Source organism: Miniopterus schreibersii, assembly GCF_964146895.1.
Source record: "Miniopterus schreibersii genome assembly, chromosome: 11".
NCBI lineage: Eukaryota > Metazoa > Chordata > Mammalia > Chiroptera > Miniopteridae > Miniopterus > Miniopterus schreibersii.
In genome coordinates, this window is record NC_138111.1 from 767850 (window position 1) to 790514 (window position 22665).

At 50.7% G+C, this 22665-nt stretch overlaps 1 protein-coding gene across 6 annotated transcripts in view; it reads left to right on the top strand.

The window, feature by feature from the left end:
• EHMT1 (euchromatic histone lysine methyltransferase 1) overlaps positions 1-22665 on the top strand; it is a gene marked incomplete at its 5' end in the record, with an annotated part of 88412 nt that overhangs the window by 25798 nt on the left and 39949 nt on the right. For 4 of the 6 annotated variants that reach the window (XM_081151975.1, XM_081151979.1, XM_081151980.1 and 1 more), the window contains 5 exons: positions 7653-7722; positions 12963-13522; positions 17741-17921; positions 21285-21421; positions 21701-21889. In XM_081151975.1, coding sequence (XP_081008101.1) covers positions 7653-7722; positions 12963-13522; positions 17741-17921; positions 21285-21421; positions 21701-21889 — 1137 coding nt within the window. The remainder of the gene's footprint in view (positions 1-7652; positions 7723-12962; positions 13523-17740; positions 17922-21284; positions 21422-21700; positions 21890-22665) is intronic. The other 2 variants (XM_081151977.1, XM_081151976.1) reach the window with 2 other exon arrangements.

Consider the following 22665-nt stretch of genomic DNA (forward strand, 5'->3'; position numbering starts at 1 on the left):
GTTACAGGCTCCACCCCTCTCTGCGGCTGCCTTTCTGTTCCTGGTGTTTCACACAGGATGGCTGCTCATGTTACATCTGAAAAAGGAGTAGGCTTCTTCCTTCTCTTGGTGTATAACTCTGACCCACGTTCTTCGGATGGGAAGGTGCCCTCGGGAGAGACGGGCCCTGTAAGTGGCACCATGGTTGGAGTGGAGCTGAGCCGCGCTAAGCTGTGGCCCTGAGGATGTGCCCAGGGACTGTCCAGAGGTCAGGGTCACTTATCGCCTGTGGCCACTGCACCTCTCAAAGGTGCAGACTTGCCCTTTGGCCTCACAGAGCCTGGGGCTGCTCTGCTGCAGTGAGCTGGGCTGCTGCTCTGCCTGGGCTGGGGCACGTGCTGTCCTCAGGGAGTCTGCACCCTACTCTGCCAGTGTTTACAGCTTCTTTCTCACATCAAGAAATCTTAATGCTGTTCCTCTCATGGCAGTGACTGCGAAGTATGCATCAGTCGGGAGGGCAGAGATGACAAAATTGCTGTGAACCTAGCAGCACGACCCACAGGGAGCATAGCTTGTCTGTGGTGACCTATTATTTGTGCAGCCCACATCCAGTGCTCAGAGCGCCTGTGGCTTGTGGGTCCTCTGCCGACCATTTTCCTCAGGAACCTGTGGTGCCCAAGGATCTAGAGCAAAGCGACCTTTGTTCTGGGATAGAGCCTGAGCCCCCGCTGTCTTCGAGGTAGAGTTAGAAGTGGGTGACAGGGATGGGCTGGCAGGGAGAGCATTGGGAACACCAGTCACTCCTGAGGCCTGGTTCTGAGTCCCGGGCCCCAGCCCCCATTCACTAGTCAGTGGTGGAGCTGGTGAGCCCCTGTCTTCACCCTGCCAAGTGGTGAGAGCAGGTTCTAGGAGCCCAAGGAAATGGAACAGGACTGGAACCTTTGCCAGCATCTATCAAAGACCATTAAGATGATAGAAATTAGAACGCACCAGCTCTCTGCATGCCCCTCCCTTTCCCAGTCCCCCACACTGCAGCCTAACTCAGACGCTCATACTTGGCAGACACCCCAGAAGCTCCCTGATTCAGCTGGGGGCCTTCTCTTTTGTTCTCTTTGTCTTTTTCTCTGGTCTTAAGAGCACGTTCAGCTCAGCTGTGGGCTTACGGTGCAGCGCTCTGTGGTCTCTGAGTGCGTGAGTTATCTGTTGATGCCAGGGCCTGCATTTTATGTTTCATCAGCGTTGTAAAATGTAGTCTTCAGAGAGTCACAGAATACACATTATGTGCCAGGGTGCTGGGGGCAGGTTGCAAAGATGGACAAGCGCAGGCTCCATTTCTTAGGGTGCCCCTTGTAAGAAGGAGGCAGGCACAGTGCAGCAGGCCCTGAGCTGGAGGAGCCGTGGGGGCCTGGCAGGCCTTTGTGGCAGAGTTGGATCTTCAAGGGCAAAAGCTGAAGAAAGATAGATGCTGTGGCCCAGGCTCCAGGGCATCGCTCGAGGAATTTCAGTAGCTCAGTGCAGTTGACGCGTGCGTGTTTCACAGGCTGTTTCTGAACCAGAAAATCATTGGGTCAGGTTAGGGGTCAGCAGACTTTTTCTGTAAATGGCCAGGTGTGTAGGCCACAAATGGTCTGAAATGCATATTCTTTTTTATTTCTATAAGTTAAAAAAATGAACAAAAACTATTCTTAGCTTGTGGGAAGTGCAAAATGGGCTTGGGCTGGATTTGGCCATTGGGCACGGCTTATCCACCCTGGGCACCGATCACTGCAGCACCTGTCCTGCTGTGTTACAAAGTGGGAGCCCGAGCTCATGGTCGTGAGGAGCACTGTGTGTTTTAAGATTATAGTAAGCCCTGGTCACTGTGGCTCAGTGGTTAGAGTGTTGGCCCGTGGACCGAAGGGTCCTGGTTTCAGTTCTGGTCAAGGGCATATACTTGGGTTGCAGGCTCCACCCCTTCAGGGCTGGAGCCAAAGGCAACCAATTGATGTGTCTCTCTCATGTAGATGTCTTCCCCCTCGCTCTCCCTTTCCCTCCCCCTCTCTCTATAAAGCAATGGAAAAGTGTCTTTGAGTGGGGATTAACAACAAAAGAGAAGATGTAGTAAGTTCACAGCCTTAGAAAGGTAATTTAACTGCAGAATAGACATCAGGCTGAAAAAGAGAGACTGGCGTTAGAAAATGAGTTAATGGTCTGTCCCGAACACCAGGCCTTTAGGGATGAAATGTCTAAAATAAGGAGGTAGCAGTGGAGTGGCGATGCAGGTGCCAGGACTTGGAGCCTGTGTGAGGGTGCAGCTCACTGAGAGTTCCTGACCCAGGCGTGCAGGGGTCGCCACAGCCGCAGTGTAACAGCTGGAGAGTGGAGTGTAGCCACGCGGCACACTTGCGTAGACTCTGTTACCAGGTGGATGAAAAACCTGTGTCTGATGTACTCCTAGTGGAGAAGCCTGTAAGGGGTATGCTAAGGGGTTTACTCTTGGCGGTAGGATTGTGGGTGATTTTCATTTTTTCTTACTTGTATTGCCCCCCCATGGCACTGGCTGGAGCCCCCGGAGTGTGGTTCAGAGTTAAGTGGCACCTCCTAGGCTGGTTCCCAACTTTAGGGGGAAGCACTGAGCATTGTTCATAGATGTTCTTTATCAGGGTGAATTTTTTATCATGAAAGAATTTTGTCACATGCTTTTTCTGCATCTATTGAAATGATCACTGTTGTTTTTGTCCTACATTCTATTAACATTTATTACATTGATTTTCAGCTGTTAAACCAACCTTGCATTCTATAGTTTCCTTATGTATCTTTGGCCACTCTGTTTTCTGTGTAGTACTGTTCTCATAGAAGGAGCTGGGACGTGTTTTCCCTTTGTGCTGTCTATAATTACCAGTGGGGTTGAGCGTGCCTGTTGGCCATTTGGGAATGCCTGTTTAATTCCTTTGCCCATCTTTTTGTCGTTGTCTTTCTTTAAAACATTGGTTCCTAGTTATTATTTGTCTCTTCCTTCTAGAGTTGAGTAATAGTAAACCTATTATACTTAGCCACACAGTGGGGTTGTGTGTGGCGGGGTAGCTCACAGTGGACACTGTGTCCCCCACAGTGGGGTATCTGCAGCCTCTACTCTGATGAGACGGATTCATATTGGTACTAACAGTCTGTGTGGTACCCTGTTTATGTAGTCTGTGTCGATCACATGAGTATATTTGCACAGAAAAGTGTTTGGAAGATTATACACAAATGTTAAAGTAGGTGGCTTATGGGTAATTCTCACTTTTAAATTTTTTCCAATTCCCCTTGCTTAAATTAAAAAATAAAATTACAGAGTAATAACTGTTTTTCTGTCTATAAAGCTGTTTTTCTTTGAAAGACTGTCAAACTTAACAGAGAAGTTGCAAGTATGAGGAAGGGTTTTTATGATCCGTTTGAGATTCAGTTGCCTCCTAGATGCCCCATCACTCCCACATGTCAGTGTGTTTTCTGCAGAGACTCTCACTGAACCAGCACAGCCACAACGCCAGGAAGTTACTCTGTACCTTTCAACAGGGTATGTATGTGTCACCCTATTAGCACTGTCATGCTATGTGCCTCTTTTTACTACACAGATGTCATTTTCTGTTTTATTGTTACGTATCCATCACATCTCTCCCTTGAAGTAGTCCTTCCTAATTGCATGGTCCTAGTAAAGAGGTTCCACCTGCATCTATAGGGCTGTGTGGGCACATCTCTCAATCTTCCCCCCTCTATTGTGATAAAATATACTTAAACATAAGTTTTATCATGTTAACCATTTTTAAGTGTACTTTTTGGTGGCATTAAGTACAGTGCAATGTGCAGCCATCATCACTATTTCTAAAACATTTCATCACCTCCAGCAGAAACTGTACCCGTTTAAGCAATAACTTCCCTTTCCCCTGCCTGTCTCTGAATCTGCCCGCCTGTCTACCTGTTCTCTACCCATCCCATATAAGTAGAATTTTACAATTCTAGTCATATTGTGTCTGCCTTATCTCACTTATCATAATGTTTTCAAGGTCTGTCTGTGTGGTTGCCTGTGTCAGAATTTCATTCCTGTTTCCGGCTGAATGATAGTCCCTTGTCTGTACATATCACTTTCCTTTAACTGCTCATCTGTCGATGGACACGAGTGTCTTCCCTCTCTTGGCCACTTTGCATAGTGCTTCTCTGAACATTTATGTTTACCCGGCCAAGTGCCTGCTTTTCACTTCTTTGGAGTATATACCTAGCACTGGGATTGCTGGGTCACCTGGTATTTTTTTTTTTTTTTTTTTTTAACTTTCTGAGAAACTACTGAACTATTTTCCACAGCAGCCGCATCGTTTTGCATTCCCGCCAGCAGTGCGTGAGGGCTTCAGTTCTGCACAGCCTCCTCCACACGTGTATGGTCCATCTCCTTGTAACAGCCATCTAGTGGGCGGGTGGCGCATCTCGTGGTCATCGCAATGGGCTGGCGCCGCCCAGCAGTTCCATCCCTTCCAGTCGGACCACAGCCCTCTGCCTCCTTGGCTGGTGGGTTTTGTTCTTAATGCCAGAGCTTTAAATTTGTTCTCTTTCCATGGCTTATAAATGGAGCACAGTTTACTAAAAACTCACAGGAAATTGCTGATGCTCTTGAAGTGAAAATAGGCAGAACTGATGAGAAGGCGGCCGAGCTCTGGGAGACTTTGGAAGTGGCATAAAATGAGAATTGTGAAAAGCACCAGGCTGGTATCACTGCTCAAGGAGCCAGAGCATCGAGGGGCAGGCCCTCAGGGCTTCATGAAGTGTGCACACGCCCCTGACATACCTGATGGCGTTTGTCAGTAAGTGATTTTTCCCATCAGCTCTTTTATTTTGGGAGGTTCTTACAATAGGAAACAATGAGAAAACATTCTTCCAGACCTAAGTGTCTTCCACGCCTGGGAAGGAACCTGGCGACCTGTGCATTCACCTGGTGCGTTCCCCACTGATTGTCCTGCGCAGGAGTGAGGGATGCTCTGGCTCTAGTTAATGAGGCCATGGGCACCAGGAAGCTGGCTTGAGGGAGCGGCCATGTGGGGTGCACAGCCCACGTTCCTGGGGTGTGGTGTGCACACTCATGAAGGGCCTGAAGAAAGTTCCACTTTTGAGTCGGGGGTGGATTGGGCAGACCAGGGGAGATGTCCATGTAGTAGGGCTAATGTGCCTCTTGCCCAGGCCTCTGGACTGCCCACCCTTTTGGGAGTGGGCCCAGCATAGTTTTTCAGTGTGGCCGGAACAGCCTTTTTAAAAAGGAAACAGCTGCCCTTGCCAGTTTGGCTCAGTAGTTAGAGCATTAGCCTGTGGACTGAAGTGTCCTAGGTTTGATTCCGGCCAAGGCACGCACCTTGGTTGCACGCTCAATCCCTGTTGGGGCGAGTGCGGGAGGCAACCAATTTGGTGTGTCTCACATTGATGTTCTTCCCTCTCTCTCTCTCTCCCTTCCACTCTCTCTGAAAAAAGCAATGGAAAAAATATCCTTGGGTGAAAATTTAAAAAATAAATACAAAGGAAACAGCTGCTGCCCAACCGGCGTGGCTTAGTGGTTGAGCGTCAACCTATGAACCAGGAGGTCATGGTTTAATTCCCGGTCAGGGCACATGCCCAGGTTGCAGGCTCTATCCCCAGTAGGGCGCATGCAGGAGGCAGCCAATCAGTGACTCTCATCATTGATGTTTCTCTCTCCCTCCCCCTCTCCCTTCTTCTCTCTGACATCAATTTAAAATAAAAAAGGAAGCTGCTGTTGTGGGGGCGGAGGGAAGAGGGGCTCAGGGCAGGCCCCTGTGACCCGATAGTCAAGGAAAGGGAAGCTCGCATGGGTAAGTTGTTCACTCAGTGGGGTCTGAGGGCCAGGCCTGGCTGTGTTTGCTCCACCCCTGCAGCAGGGAAAGGACAAGAGCACTGTGACAGTCGTCGGTGGCCACTCTACCCTGGCCCTTCATGCCCAACAACAGCAGTGCTAGTTGGCTCTCCCTCCTGGGGCCAGCAAGCCACGGGCAGAGGGGATGGCTTCACGGCCCATGAGCCTGGGGTCTCAGCCTGAAGACACGCGCACTGGGCAGGTGTCACCTGCAGGCTCACTCACATGCACCTCTGGTGGTTGACGCTGGTTCTGTGGCTGCTGACCGGACCTCCTGTGGCCTCAGTGGCCTCTCCTGTGGTCTGGGCTCCTTACAGTGTGGCTATGCTGTCAGTGCCCTGTCCCCAGGCTTCATGGAGCTGATGCTGGCCAGTCTCGGGCTGTCAGTTGCGGTGGCCCGTCCAGCAATGGGGAGGGAACACAAAGCCTCCCTCTCCTGAGGAGCATCAGTGTCGCCTTGTTAGCGGGATGTGGGGTGGGCTCTGTGCTAGTCTGGACTCCTTGTAAGACATGGGAGGCGAGAGACTGTCCAGGCAGCGACTGGGAGTAGCACCCTTGGTGTTCTCTGCAGAGAGTCCAGGGAAGGGTTAAGTGGCAGATGGAAAGGGAGTTTGTTCTGATATTGCAGAATCCCTGAAATGTAAATTCTGGACGACTATATTAATTGTGTTTTCCAGATTTAGGAACCAGCTCCTTTTCCTGCCAAGGGAACAAACAGAAAGACAAAAGAGGAAAAAGGAAACGCACTCGACACGGAAAGGGCTCGTTCCTCCTCTCCCAGCCCTTTCCATAGTTAGCTAGTGCGTTGCTGTGTCCAGAATAGCTTACACTTTGGGGTGGACAGAGCACTCTCCATCTCCGAAGTTTCCTGGCCTAGAGATGTGTCCCATCAGAGCCCCAGCTCGGGGGTGCAGCCCTGTGCCATGTGTGCTGCATTCAGCACTGCTGCAGGGATGATGCCACCTCTGGCCCAGGTTCTGGGTGGGCAGCATCTAAAGCAGAGAGCAAGCAAGTGGCAGCTTAGAGCTCGGCGTCTGGCTTTTGCTAGAACCAAACATCTCGCTTGTGGGGAGAGAAGGCCCTCCTTGCCCGCCTCCTGTGCTGGATGCTGGCCGCGGCCCTGGTGGAGTCAGTTACACAGTATCATGGGCATTAGGCCTGTGGATTCAGAAGCTCTCAGTGGGAAACCTGGAGGACCCACATCCCCTGGCCCCCCCAGAGTGGGCTGGGCACCCCCTTCTCCTTCTGCGGGGACTTGTGGCCACTGCTGCGCCTGGGGGGCCCGGTCAGAGCCTCTGTGTGTCCTGTTCATGTCTCCACCAGAGGCAGACCTTCCCAGAGGGAAGAGTGTGTGTCTCAGCCATTCCAGGAGGCCTTTGCGATTCATGCCTCCGTATGGTAGACCAGTACCAGGGACCCAGGTCACTTTGTTCATCCGTTTCTGGAGCTTTGGTAGGTCGTTGGACATTTGAGACATTTAGACACTTAGGTGGGTCGCTGTCGGCAGCAGAGCGCACTCTGAAATAATCTGGAGCACTTGTGTAGCAGCCAGGCAGTGCAGGGGCATCACAGTGTTAGCAGCGCATAGCCCACTGCTCGTTAACACCCGCACCAGAGTTCAGGCGCAGTGCAGTTCCCTTGGCAGTGTCCTGATGCTCCTGGAAGGTCCGAGCTGTCCGGCCACCCGTAGTGAACTGTGACCTGTGACTTGTTTTTGGTTCCGGTGGGACTCTCTTCAGAGAAGTCACGGTGGTGAGTTGCTTAGTCTGCCTGTGCAGGCACCAGACTGACAGTGGTTTCTCTTTAGCAGGCAGTTCCGGCGAAGGGGGAGACCAAGCAGGACTGCTGCATGAAGACCGAGCTGCTGAGAGAAGAAGGTAAGGGCCTGCCCCTGCCTCGATACTCCTCATCTCTCCCTCCCCAGGAACAGGCATGCGGAAGGCCTAGACAAAGAAAAGACTATCAAAGAGTGAGAAGCAGACACCCCACGTCCACCCAGAAGAGAGACTGAGTGGTTATACGAATGTTCCGGCAGCTTCGTTCACATCCCTCACAGCCAGAGCCACTAGGGTGCTTCACCTCACAAACTGGGTGCACAGGGTGCTCGCGCCAGAGGACGGCACCTCACAGTTCTCACAGGAACACGATGACGCCCAGTGTGTCTTGGACAGGATAAAACTGGAAGCTTGGGAAGTGTCCTCCCTGGCTTCCCTCACGGCCTTTTCTAAAAGAAGTGGTGAATGGTGCCAGGTGCCGTTTCCCCCACACTTGGCCCAGGCCGGAGCCCCTGTGGAGCAGCCGCAGACAGGCCCGCAGCAGCCACAGTGTTCTGTACCCTCCCGCTGGGCGAGGGGGGGTGGCTTTGTCCCCCACCCCCTGCTGGCACCTGCCACCTGTCTGACAGCACATCCTGCTGCTGACGCCGAGCATCTTTTCATGGGCTTATTAACCATTTGTGTATCTTCTTTGGAGAAGTATCTATTCAAGTTATTTGCCTGTTTTTAAAATTGGTTATTGGTTTTTGTTATAGATACAGGGTTCTTTTTTTATTTTATTTTTAAAAATATATCTTTGATTTCAGAGAGAGGGAAGGAGAGGGAGAGGGAGAGAGATAGAAACATCAGTGATGAGTCGTCATTAATCCGTTGCCTCCTACACGCCCCCAACTGGGGATGGAGCCTGCAACCCAGGCATGTGCCCTGACCGGGAATCAAACTACGGTCTCCTGGATCATAGGTCGATGCTCACCCACTGAGCCAAGCTGGCCAGGCTAGATACAGGTTTCTTATCAGACGTGATTTGCAGATATTTTCTCCCATTCTGTGGCTTGTCTTTTCACTTTCTTGATGGTGCCCTCTAAAGCACGAAAGTTTTTAATTTTGATGCCCAGTGTATCTGGTTTTTCCTTGGTTCTTGTGCTTTTGGTGCAACATCTAAGAAATCTGGTCACAAAGATGTATGCCTATGTTTTCTTTTTAAGAGTTCTATAGTTTTCTCTCTTACATTTAGGTCTCTGATCCACTTAAAGTTAATTTTTGTATATGGAGTGAGGTAGGGGTTCAGCTTTGTTCTTTGGCATGTGGGAAACCAGTTGTCCCAGCGCCATGGGTTGGAGAGACCATTCTTTCCCCATTGAGTTGTCCTCAGTTGTCTGTTAACATGAGGGTTTGTTTTTGGACTCTTAGTTCTATGCGTGGATCAGATGTCTCCCTTTTGCTGGTGCCGCATTCTCTTCATTGCTGCTGCTTTGCACTGAGTGTGGAAATGGGGGCTGTGAGGCCTCCAGCTCTATTTTCTATTTCAGTATTTTGCCTATACTGAGTTCCTTGACTTACCATATGAGTGTTGGGATCAGCTTGTAAATTTCTGCAGAGAAGCCAGCTGCAATTACGATGTTGACTGTGTTGAATCTGGACATCAATTTGGGGAGTGTGGCCATCTCAGCAATACCATGTCTTCCAACCCATGAATATGGGGTGTCTTTCTATTTAAGTCTTCTGTAATTTCTCTCAGTAATGTTCGTAATTTTTAGTGCAGAAGTCTTAGACTTTTTTCTTTAAATATATTCCTAAGTATTATATTTTTGATGCTATTTCAAAGGGAATTATTTTCTTTTGTTTTGTTCATTGATACTGGAGAGATACAATTTGTTTTTGTTTATTGATTTCATATCTTGCGCCCTTGCTGAACTAGTTTATTATTTCTAATAGGTTTTTTTACTTCCTTAGGAATTTCTGTAGAGATGGTCATGTCATCTACAAACTGGTAATAACCCTTTGTCTGAAGTCTACTTGACTGAATGTGTACACAGTCAATCCAGCTTCCTTCTGCTTGGTGTCTGCAGAGTGTAGCCCCAGTTTCACATTTGACCTGTCTGCTTCTAAACATGCGTGCAGTGGTTTCTCATAGACACCACATAACCAGCCGGTTCTTACTTTTATCAGGTCTGAGAGTTGCTGCCTTTTTATTAGAGTGTTTGGGCCATCGGTTCATTTTGCTTTAATTGGGTCATACTGTCCTTTTTCCTGTTTTCCCCTTTTGTTCCTTTTCCCTCGCACTGCATTCCTTTGAGCTGAGTACTTCTTATGATTCCCTCCTTATCATCTCCACTATCGTCTTATGAGCCCCCCCCCCCCCCCAGCCAGTGTTTGCTCCTGGGCTTACAGTGTTCATCTTTATCAGTCTACCCTTTCAGTGTTATTATTCAGTGTATAATGTTTTAGTTCCTCCCTCTTGTCCTTTATGCTACTGTTACAGATTTTACTTCTACGAATGTTACTTCTACATTGTTACTATGTTTGCTTTAAGCATTCAGTTTTCTGTTATTTTGTTTCCTTAAATGTTTGTCATTCCTGGTGCTCTGGATTCCTTTGCCTAGATAAGTTTCCATGTGGGATTGTTGCCCGACCACCTGAAGGACAGTGTTTAACACTCTTTGAGCACTTTTCTGCTGGTAACTAATTTTCTCCGCTCTTGTCTGTTCGGAAATGCTGTTTGATGGGTGTTGTGTTGGCTGTAGAATTCCAGGAGGACAGTTTTTACTCTAGCAGTTTGAAGCTGTTCCATCGCTTCCTGGCTGGCTCAGTGTTTCACCAGAAACTTGTGATTCTCACCTCTTTCTCTGTATGTGCTCTGTCTTTTTTCTTTGCCGGCTTTAAGATTTTCTTTACCAGTGATTTTCAGCAGTTTGATGGTTGTGCTTTGGTCTGGTTTGTTGGTGCTTATCTCTCTTGGAGTTCATTAGGTTCTTTGTTCACTGATTTTATCATTTTCATCAAATTTGGAAAATAGTTGGCAAAAAACATTTTCAGCCATGACTTCCTCAAATGTGTATATTTTACTCCCTCCCATGGTGAGTCCTCTAAGGATGGTGCATCAGACTGCTGCTTCCTGTGGCCCGCAGATTGCTTGCTGCCTTTGACAGGCCTGTGGCGCGTCTGCAGTCTCCGATCTCCCGCTGTCTGGTCCGCTGTCAGTGTCACCACGTGAGAATTTCATTGCAGAGACTGTGTTTCTCTTTTAGAAGTCTCCTGTATTTCTCCATGGCTGTGTTTTCCTTTAAATCAGCAGTGCTGCAATAACTGCGTGTAACATTCACACCTGCTCGTCCCAGCATCCTGTCATTATCGTGTCTCACTGGCCAGCTCTTCTCTTCATTATGGGTTCTCCCAATTTCTTGCATATTTTGTAATTTTATTTTAAAGGTTTGTGTTTTTTTTTTAAATATATCAGAGAGAGGAAAGGAGAGGGAGAGAGAGAGATAGAATCATCAATGATGAGAGAGTCATTGATCGGCTGCAGCCCGCAACCCGGGCATGTGCCCTGACCGGGAATCGAACCCGATCGCCTGGATCCTAGGTCGATGCTCAACCACTGAGCCACACTCGACTGGGCAATATTTTGTAATTTTTGGTTAGGTATTTTGAATAGTATTGTTGGTGGATTGAATATGATGTTGGATTTGGTTTTATTTATAAATATACATATTTTTAATTAAGTCTTAGAGGGGAAGCGAGAGGGAGAGAGAAATGTGGCTATGAGAATGAAACATCCATTGGCAGCCTCCTGCACGCTCCCTGCTGCGGATGGAGCCCACAACCCCGGCATGTGCCCTAACCAGGATCAAACGGTGACCCCTGAGTTCCTAGGTTGATGCTCAGCCACTGAGCCACGCTGGCTGGGACACTGACTGGAGTTCTGATGGGACATCATCGAGTTTATAGATGTGATTTGAGGCAGCTCGACATCTGGTGTTTTTGTCGCCCACTGACGGTCAGGAAATGATTTAATTAACGCTTCTTTCTCCACAGAGGCCTTGGTAATCTTGGTTAAAATAGTGTATGCCTTAAAATTTTTACCTACCTTTTGAATAGTGTCTTATATTTTCCTCATATATGTTTTTGCTCATGCTGGTGTAGAAAATACCCTTGATCTTTGTAGCTTGGTTGTGTGTCCAGCAGTGTAGCTGCATTCCACTCTTGTTTTAATTGCTAATTGGTAATGTTTTTAAAAGGGACTGGCTGGGAAGTGCAGGGAAGTCCCACTCCCACCTCTAGTCCTGGACCCAGTTTCTTCCTGCCCTGTCCCCACACCCGCTTGTGCTAACACAGTGCTGTTTGCAGCGTCCTTAGGTTATTTCTGATCTCCCCTGGAACTCATTCACTGTTTCTGAACAAGTGTGTTTGCTGCGCATGGGGGTGCATTGCCTTCTCCAGTTAAAGTCCCACCTATTCAGTTTGGCTGAGGGTTTTAAAAAGGAGTATTCCCTTGGGACGTGTGGATCACACTCGCACCCTGTGCCAGGCCAGGGTCTGCGCTCGGGGCTAAGCAGTGAGCACACAAACAGAACCCTGTCCGTGGATACCTTGGTTCTGGGGCCACCTGTCAGGTGATGATCTTGTAGAGACCAAGGAGACAGGGAGTGGTGCACCTTGGTCTTGATCGAAGCTCTTCCTGCTTCCAGCGATGTGGCCATGGAGTCTCCTTTTGTCTGTCAGCAAGAGTCGGTGCATTGTGGGTCTTCTGACATGAAACGCACTTATTTACAGCGAGTCTCAGACAGCCTGTTGGAGTGTGCAGGAGATTGAGCTTCTGTAGAGAACAGGCTTGTAGACCAGGGCTTTGTCACGGCATGCTAGCTGATACAGTGAATATAAGGCCCTTTTCTGGGTTTGTTACCCGTTTTCTTTTAGTTTGTTGTGATGCTACTTCTGAAGCCAGCATTCTGCCTACAGGTCATGCTCAGGTTGGCTTCGTGGTGGCACCTCAGTTCCTGTCGAGGTGTGGACCTGCCTCATGTGTGTTGAAATCTTGGGGGCGGCGATTGTTTTTGTGCTTCTGATCTAGGACTGTGTCCCTCGAGGCCTGACTGCAGCCCCCACTCACACCTTGCATGCAGGGCAGAACAGACACAGGCTTTTCTTTTAAGGATGTGGTCTTTCCCACACCTAACCAGCTAACTTTCAGGGTTCACATCTGAACTATTATTTTACATTTAATCTGTTTGATTGTACATGAAATAATGGCTTTTCCTTGGACGGCGTCTGTGGACCATCAGAGGACCTGTAGCAGGTGGTGTTGCGCAGGCAGCCGCACTGACTCTCTCCCTCTGTTGCAGAGATCTCTATGGCCACCGATGAAGGCTCCCCCAAGAAGCTGGGAGGAGATGCCCATGTGGCCGCAGACGGGGCCACCAACGGGTCCTGTGAGAAGAGCGATGCTGGCAGGCATGTCAACGCAGCCGAGCATACTCAGGAAACCTCGAAAGCCAGCCCCCAGGAAGGTCCCAATAAATTAGCCCGGATAGCGGAAAACGGGGTTTCAGAAAGAGACACTGAAGCGGAGAAGCAGAACCACGTCCAGGCTGAGGACCTCACACAGACAGCCGTCGTTGGGAGCAACGGGTACTTCCTGGGTAAACCAGCCCTGCAGGAGCCAGCCCTGCGAGTCCCCAGCACCTTGGCAGCCTCCCTTCCTGGTCATGCTGCGAAGACCCTCCCCGGAGTGGCCGGCAAAGGGCGGACTCCCAGTGTGCTCTCTCAGACGCCAGCCACCGCTGCACCAGCTAGGCCTGGGGAGGGGAGCAAAGACTCAGAGGACAAGAAGCCCACGGCACCAGGCACGGATGTCAAGGTTCATAGGGCTCGGAAGACCATGCCGAAATCCATCCTGGGCCTGGTAATGCGCCCCATCGGGTTGGGGTGGGGCGGCACCTGTCCTGCCGTTTCCTTTGTCTCCTCTTTGGTTGTGACCATGGCAGGTGGGCGTCAGCGCAGGAAGGAGAAGGGCCAGCAAATAGCAGTGGTCGCCTCAAGGCCGGGAAGGTTAGGAGACGCTGCTGACAGCCTGAGGGGCAGCGGTGCAGCGGGGCCCTTAGCCTGCTCCCTGGGCTGTGCTCTTGTCGGTGCCCATTGCCCATGAGTAGACACATCACGGACACCACTCCTGCTTTGGGCTGGGGGCTTTGCTTCCACCCCTGCACCCACACTAACTCCCTGGCAGATGAATAGGCAGGACTCTTTAAGTGGGTCAGGGCCATGGTGTCACAGAGGGAGGGGACAAGGGGCCCCACCCAAGGCGCTCCCAGGTCTCCATCCCTGTACCAAGCTACCAGCTCAGGGTTTGTGCTGAGAATAGGTGGTACTTGACTGATTCATGCTGAACCAGTTGCCTTTGCTGCTGTCACCATGTCGGCCACACCTGCCACGCGTGCTTTCTTTGTGTCTGCAGGGTCATGTGTGCTCCCCCAGTTCTGTGTGTTTGGGTTTGCCGTCAGGTTCCCTTGGGATTTCTTGCACCTGGCATTGCTGGTGTGCATTCTGATGCCAGCCTGGTCTGTCATCTAGGCCAGGTGTGTTGCCTCTTGGCAGCCTCCCCGTGGGCCCTGTGGGTCTGTGCGTCTCTTCAGCGCTAGGATATGCTTTGTACGTTGCCCTGTTTGTGGACATGGGTCTTCTGTCTCCTAAGACGGCACCTCACCGGGGTCCAGCTTTGATGGGTGTTTTGTTTGTTTTGTTTTAATCTTCACCTGAGAATATTTTTTCCATTGCTTTTTTAGAGAGAGAGGAAGGGGGAGAGGGAAAATGGATTTGCTGTCCCACTTATTTATGCGTCATTGGTTGACTTTTGTGTGTGCTCTGACCCAGGGTCGAACCCGCAACCTTGGTGTATGGGGATGATGTTCTAACCAACTGAGCTTGAAAATTGTGTTTTAAAACCAGTCATTCCAATGATAAAGTGAGTCGTGCCGGCTCATGATAAACCCCTTGTCTTTGTAAGAGTGTAAAATCCAGGCATTGGCAGGCCGCATGGTCTCCCATCCTCTGGCAGTGCAGAAGCAGTTTGCTCCGCATACCTGGTGTTGGGTACGCACAGTAGATGCCTCCACTGTTTGGGTAAAGAAAGTAGAAGCTTCTAGAAGGGAACCTTTTGTCCTGCATTGAGGTCCGTGTTCCCTTGGCTGGCATTGCAGCCCCATTTCTCTACCTGAATTGCTCATACTACAGGGGGTGTCCGCACAGTGGCCCCCGCAGCTTTCTCCTGATCTTTGTCACCACATCCCCCCTCCACATGTGCCCACTGGTATTCTCCAGGTTCTCGGAAAAAGACGCAGCCCTGTTCTCTGAGCTCCATGGTTCTCAGTGCGGTTGCTGTGCAGTCCTGTTCAGTTGCACCTGAATTGTCTGGAAGGAGACGTTGCATATGCTACGAGGGCTCATCCCCCCAGCTGAGGCCGAACTGCAGCCCGGGAGCTGGGGTGGGGTGGCAAGGACTGGGCTGTGTTGGTTTGGCTGCCAGGTGAGGTATAGGCAGCTCTCCGCAGTCTGGATGCGGGTGGGTGGCGGGGTGACAGGTGCACTCTGTGGGGTGTGGTTGGGGTGCCCAGGACCCATGAAGGGAGCCTCTGTGAAAGGCAGTTCTTGTTTTTATTATTTTTTTTGCTTTATCAAATAACAGAGTTTTAGCAAAACCTAGAATCTTCTTCCTTTTAAAAAAATTTTTAAAAATAACATCTTAAATTTAAGGAGGGGTTTTGTCCCTAATTAGCCTCATGTGGCTGTTTCCTCTCAGGTTTGTTTTTGCTCCTGTTCACAGCTACTTTAAGACCACGTTTTGCATTTGTCTACAAGCACTGGTGTAGGGTACACAAAGGAGCATACGTGAGCCTGTGTTCAGACAATGACTTTGTTAGACACACCCTGTCATGTTGGAGAAAGACTAGAGCCTTCGCAGGGCTAACGAGTTACTCTGAAACAGTGCTTCTTGGGCCGCGGGCTGGCACGGTGGAGGCTGTGGAAGGAGCTGTGCTTGGAGGAGGCTGGAGAGCATCCTTGTTGCAGGGGGAAGGAGGACGCTCCAGGGGCCATGCTAGAGCCTGCAGGGTCAGGCCGGCTCCCTGCCAGTGGCCTGGGAGATGGGGAGGCCTTTTTTTAAAAAATTGTAGTAAAATACACTTAGCGTAAAGTACACCACCTTGACCAAAGTAATGTGTTCAGCTCTGACAGCACAGTGGCCTGTTTGTGGAGCCACCGTCATCTCTAGCACTTGCTTGTCTTCCCACACTGGCTGTTCCCATGAAGCACTGCCTCCTCCCTCCCTCCTCCCTCCTTCCCCCTCCCTCCGTCCCCCCTCCCCCCCTCCTGCCCTCCCCCCAGCCCCAGCCCCCACCATGGGTTCTCTGTCTCTCTGGGTCTGAGTCCTCCAGGGACCTCGTGTGGGATCCTACAGGGTTTGTCCTTCTGTGACTGGCTTATGTCACTCAGCATCATGTCTCAAAGGTCATCTGTTGTGGCAGGAGTCAGAAATCCCTTTTAGGGCTGGGTGTTGACCTGTTGTGTGGATGGACCACGTGTGGTTTATCCGTCCTCTGCGACGTCAGCCCTTAGCCACTGTGACTGATGCTGCTCTGAACCCTGTGTAGAAACATCTCTGGGACTCCGATCTCCATTCTTCTAGGTGCCTGCCCGGGAGTGACGCTGCTGGCCACGTGGTCACTTTGCAGTTAGCTTTCTGTGGACCCTCCATGCCGTTTCCACAGCAGCTGCACCCCTGCATTCCCACCACCAGTGAACCACACCCTGGGCTGCAGTTCCTCCACACCCTCACCAACACACATTTTTTTCCATGTGTGTTTAATTGAGGTGTAATCGACAATTTTCTGTGTGTAGTTTTTTGTGTTTTTTTTTTTATAGTAGCCATTTTAATGGGCGTGAGGTGCTATCTCACTGTGGTTTTGACTTTCATTTTCCTGGTGCCTAGTGATGTTGAGTGTCTTTTCATGCTGGCCATCTGTATGTCTTTGGAGAAATGTCTATTGAGATGCTTTGCCCATTTTTTAATCTGGTGGTTAATATTGAATTATAGAATTCTTACATATTCTGGATATTAACTTCTTATCAGATACATAATTTGCAAATATTTTCTCCCATTCCTTAGGTTGCCTTTTCATTCCATTGATTGTGTCCTTTGATGCACAGAAATTTTTATTTTTGAAAAGTCTGATTTATCTATTCTTTTATTGCCTATGTGTTTGGTGTCATGTCCAAGAAATCACTGCCAAATCCAGTGTCATGGAGCTTCCCCACTGTTTCTTCTAAGAGTTTCATAGTTTTGGATATTAGATTCATTCTGAGTTGACTTTCTGTATCTAATATGACGTAAGGGTCCAGCTCCATTCTTTTGCGTGTGGATGTCCCGTTTTCCCAGCATCATTTGTTGAAGGATGCTCTTGCTTTACTATTTATTGCACCTACAGCATGCACAATAAAATTTGGTTAAGTTGAATTGGATTTGAGGTCGATCTACCTCAGGGCTGTAGGTGACCTAGAGTTGGTGGTGTCGGGCACGGTGGGGACCGCGGGGCTGGGGCCTGGGCATTGGTATCCCAGCTGCGGGAGCCTTGGGGAGCTGAGGAGGGGAACAGATTTAGGAGCTCAGTAAACTGAGCAAAGACAGTTTGAAATGCGGGGGTTTTCTTTTGTGCATATATCCCTTTTGGGGTGCTAGCAGCTCAGGGTGGCAGTGCTGCACCACCCTGCAGGCATGTGTGGAAAGCTTTTGATGCGGCCCATTGTGGGTACTTTTAACTTAGCAATAGTTTCTATTACCTAAATCAGGGGCTGGCAAACTTTCTGCACAGGGCCAGGTAGAAATACTTCGGGTTTTGCCACGTACAGTCACTGCTGCTGCTTCTCTTTCCTGTAGAAGTGTAGACGCCGTTCTTAGCTCGTGGTCTGGCCCACACGGTCCTGGAGCCAGGCACCACTTCTCCTGCCTCTCGCAGTAGCTCATCTCAGTGGAGGGGGGTCTATGGGAAAGGAGCTGTGTTTGGGCCCGTTGTCTCCATGGCCGTCGGCTGGTGCGTAGTTACAGCCACTGACTGTCTTTGTTCTGAAGCCTGCAGCCGGCAAGGACCCCAGAGAAGCTCGAGAAGCTCGAAGTCATGAGGAGCCAGCAGAGGAGATCAGCAAGAACATTGCTGATTTTGGACGACAGCAGCTTTTGCCCCCCTTCCCACCCCTTCATCAGTCGCTACCTCAAAACCAGTGCTACATGGCCACCACAAAGTCACAGACAGGTAAATGCCCTGAGTGTGTGCTTCAAACCTGCACCTGCCAGACTAGAACTGCGTTTGGGAGTGCGAGTGTGCTCAGCATCAGTGGCGCTGGGGTCACAGGTCCTTCTGTGCTCTCTCTCCTGGAAACCTGCAGGCCAGGCAAGCCTCTCTCCAAAGCCTCCTCTCATGCCTGGGCTGCCTTCCTTGCTCGTTGGTAGTCTCACATGAAGATTGTTTCATTACTGAATCCTGCTGCCTCGGTCATCCTGTTGGCGGAAGACGCTGGGCTGGAGAGCTCCCCGCGGTGTATTGGGAGACCAGTGGTGGAGATTGTAGAGCTGGTGGTTTGGTTCCAGCTCTGCTGTCCCCCACTTTTCCTGTGGCAGTTCTTGCTCTTCTGAGCCCTCTTCTGCTCATGGTGGCTGAGCGTGTCATTTTGGTTGGGTCCTTTAGCAGGAGGTGGGCTGAATGCATGGCCCCACAGGAGGGTGCCGGTGGATGTGCCTTGAATGGGGCAGCGAGAGCTCCCTTTTGAGCCTCTAGGACACAATTCCTGCAGGCAGGGTGACTTGCTTCAGAGCAGAAAGGCCCTCAGTGTGAGGCCTTTGTGCACATGGGGCGCAGATTTGCAGAAAGGATCCAGGTCAGCCTGGTGCCTGCGTGCGGAGGGCTGTCCACCTAAAAGGCTGGCCTGTGGAGTGCCGACAGTTGTAGGTGCATATCTTCTTCTGGACTTTAAAGTACTTTTTCCTCATAAGGAACGTTCTGCAAAGCATCTTGTGCCATCACATTTCAGTACCTGTGCATAGCTTGTGACTTTATTTCTGAAATAGGAGCCTAGTTCCAGACATTGGCCCCTTTAACCTCTAGATATTTCAATGTTGTTTCCTAAGAATGACAGTGTAAAGCCCCTGAAATAAGGGCATTGCGTCATCAGGATGTTAACCTCACCACAACACCGTGTCCAGCTTTTTCCTGTTGGCCTGCTGGTGCCCTTTCCAGCAAAGGAAGCATTTCTGGTCCAGGTTCCAGTCCAGGGTCTTGCAGTCACTTCATTGAATGTCTCCTTAATCTGGACCGCTCCTCATGTGGGTGTGCAGCTCTTTTCTGGAGTCAGCTCAGGTCACGTAATATCATGGGAGGGGTGTGTGACCACCATGGCCAGGCCGGGTCTGCAGGTCCCTTGGTCATAAAGCTACTGTTTCCCAAATGGTGATCAGTATGTGTCTTGGGAGGAGGGACTTGAAGGCTCTGCTCACCTTCCACCAGGTGGTGTTAGCACCCAAGGACACCTGCCCAGACTGATCGCACAGGGTGGTCTAACTCCATCATCTCCCCATTTATTAGAGGAGCTTCTCCCGGAAGGAAGTGCTTCACTTGCCCGTCCATTTATCTTTTTATTTCCAATAGGACTTGTTACAGGATGTCCCAGGGTTGCCCCTTCAGGCTGGCTCCTGAGTCCCTGACGTCGCCCCATTGCTTCGTGACAATCGTAGGCTTGGTTGGGGGCTCCACCCTTCCTGTTCTAACCGGCTGGTCCTGGATGTGACTGCTTCCCTGGGTGCCTCACTTACCTGGGTCCCATCCTGTCTGCTGGAGCCCTGGGTGGTTAGAGAACAGCGTCAGTCTGTCTCCTCACCCCCAAGTTGTTGGCTGTTTTGACTCAGTATTATTTGTTTCAAACAGTTAAATCTGGCTCTTTGCACAACTGTGTGGAATTATACAAGTAAGTCAGTGTTTCTGTTAGTGTTAAGGTCTTTCCTGTTTTAGCTTTATTATTTCATCATCTTTTAAATCTGAGTTTCCTGAGAAGTGCTCCGTGGACTTGGCAGTTTCCCACAGTTAATCCTTCCCCAGCTTCCTCTCTACCTTCTCTTCCTGTCTGTCATCTGGACGTGGGCTGCTTATTAGCATATTAGTTTTAGGCAGTGTAGTGTGTCCTGTGGTTACAGGTACTCCTCAGCCCCAGCTGTTCCTGGTATTGTCACCTGCAGGGAGGCAGAGGTTCCAGTTCCCATGTTCGCAGGTGTCTTCTGATGAGGGAGCACCCTCGTAGCCACCTGGCCGTATTGCAGTCCCAGTGCACCTGTCAGTCTGTGGGAAACCAGAGAGCCTGCTCAAGACGGCGATGGTGTTGTCTGCTCAGTATGGCCCTGTGGACATAGCCCTCTGTGACAGTGCTGGTACAGCCTGGAGTGGGCACAGCTTCTGTCTGCTTTATTCTGCAAACCCCACTCCTTCCTCTGCCCTTTTGTGCTATGTCCTTGAGGGAGGGGTGTTGGAGCTTGTGCATTAGCGGCCTCAGAAAGTTCAAGGTTGCAGGTCCCTGTAGTGATGGTCCCGGAAGGTTCTGTTCTCTTCCAGCTGGGCTGCACAGGCAGGAAGGTGAGTGGGTTCACAGGTAGGTTACAGAGCACATGCTGCCCCCCCCACTGTGATTACGGCACTCAGATCAGGCTGGGCACACCTGTACTTGGTGCCCAGTCATCTGCTCAGCTTGAATTTCCTTGTGATGAGTTAGGTGTTCAGAGCCCCCACCAGGGGGCCCACCCCTCGCCTGGCTGAGGCGCACTGCCCCCCAGGCCACTGCACAGTGCTTGCCGTCTGTACTTGTGCGTGTCTCCCTGCTGCCTTTTCTACACTGTGCATAACTAAAAAGGAGGCATTTTTTCAGCCCTTTTTAGCAGAGTTTCTCTCAATGATTTTTAAACCCTGGACTTCTAAAAAATAAAATGTTGTTGAGAACCTCGTTCTGTGAAAGGAGGCAGCCTGGTGCTGCATCATCCAGCGTGGCCAGCCCCTGCTCAGTCTCCCTGCCGCTGGTGCTCCACGACCCCAACCCTTGCCCCTGTGTCCTCGTGGACATCGATAGGTGCTTCACAGGCCTCTATCCCTTCAGTTCCTGGACTGAGCGAGGAATAGGGTGGCGGGAAGGTCACTGGGCACTGCTGCCTGGCCATTCTTTAGCGCTGGACACATCTAGACGTGTGAGTCACTTCTCGTTTGGGTGAGAAATCAATCTCAGGAAGATGCCCTCTTTCCCCTCCCCGTGGCCAGCAGGAGATGACTCTTCCTTGGTCCTCGCTGACACCTTGGGCCTTGCTGCCCCACTGCACTGCTGTTCAGGGTTGGGGGCTTTCAAGGTCATATTTGCATTCATATGGCTCAGTGTTTTATTGTGAGTTAACCAGACGGCCTGTGAAACACCCCTGCCATCCCCCTCTGCAGTTAGGACAGGCAGCCTGTGCGTCCCTATGTGGTGTGCTAAATGGTGGTCAGGTCCTCTGAGCTGTCACCTACCTTGAAAAACATTTGAATGGCATGATTTTCCTTACTTGTCTCCTTTTGACTGTTTTTTTTTAGCTTTCTTGCCTTTTGTTTTAGCAGCTGCAGTGTCTCGGAAGAAGAAACGAAGAATGGGGACCTACAGCCTGGTTCCCAGGAAGAAGGCCAAAGCGTTGAAGCAGAGGACGGTGGTCGAGATGTTTAAGAGTATAGCTCATTCCACTGCAGGCGCCAAGGTGAGGGGAGCGCTCGCCTTGCTTGCCCATGTGCTGGGGGTCCTGTCTGTGTCCACCTCCGTGGCCAAAGAGTGCTGGACAACCTCCTTCCCTTTCGAAGGACCCCAGGCTCTGAGGCACCGCTGTTCTAGGCCTCGCCTCCTGCCCAGGTGGTGGTGGAGGCCCACCTGCTTCCCATGCTCCCCGCCACTTGTCCCGTACACCTGCCCTGGTGGGTTGTTACCAGGTTGTCCTGCTCCTGGGCTCTGCGTGACGGACGTACCCCTGCCCCTGTTCCAGAGCGAGAAGGACCTGGGTGACAGCACCCTTCATGTGAATGGGGAGAGCATGGAGATCGAGTCAGAGGAGGATGACTCTGAGGAGCTCGACGAAGACGAGGACCAGGGCGCTGAGCAGGCTGCCGCTTTCCCCACGGAGGACAGCAGGACATCTAAAGAGAGCGTATCGGAGAGTGACCGCACCCAGAAGGTAGGCCTTCCCCCCCTCGGGTCCGGAGACTACAGAGTGGACCATTGTGAGAGTGGTCCTGTGAGTGTGCCCTGAGAGTGGGCAGTGGGGGCCCTGTGAGGCCATCATGTCCTGTTTACGTCTCACGTGGACTTCTGTGTTTATTTTTCTTGAATTGTTAGGTCATTTTATTTTTATTAGAGAAGTGTTTGTCTCCCTGTACAGTGTTTGTTGAAGTGCTTATTGAAATAAACGTATTGAGCTCCTTAGGCTCTAGGTTGACAGGACTCAGTTGATGGCTGACTGTGCTCATGAGGGCTGCTTGTTGTTGGCCGAGGCGTGACTCACCGTCCACAGGTGCTGTCCTCCCGCAGGTAAAGAGCTGATGGGGAGCCTCTCCTCCTGGTCAGAGTTAGTGGGTGTCCAGGGCTGCTGAGTTACATGCCATCTGTTAATGCCTGGTGTATCCCAGGTGGGCCAGGCCTGTCCTTGTCACATGTCCACCAGAGGACCAGCTCTGGGAGGTGGCAGTGTGGTGGCTTGGTCGCAGCAGCAGCATGGCCCCTGTCCGCTGGGCCCTGCCTGCAGCTGGTCCTGGGGCCCAGCCCTGTTCCAGGGTCTCCATGAGCACTGTGTGGCTACAATTTCTGATCCAGTGGGGATGTTTGGGCATGCCTGTGGGCGCTCAATTCTGAGGGATAGACTAAAGAGGGGGCACATTGGGAAGCTGGCTGATGTAGATAGTTTTGATTTTACTGTTTCACGTATTAGACTTTTCTTAGAAAACTATCGATCAT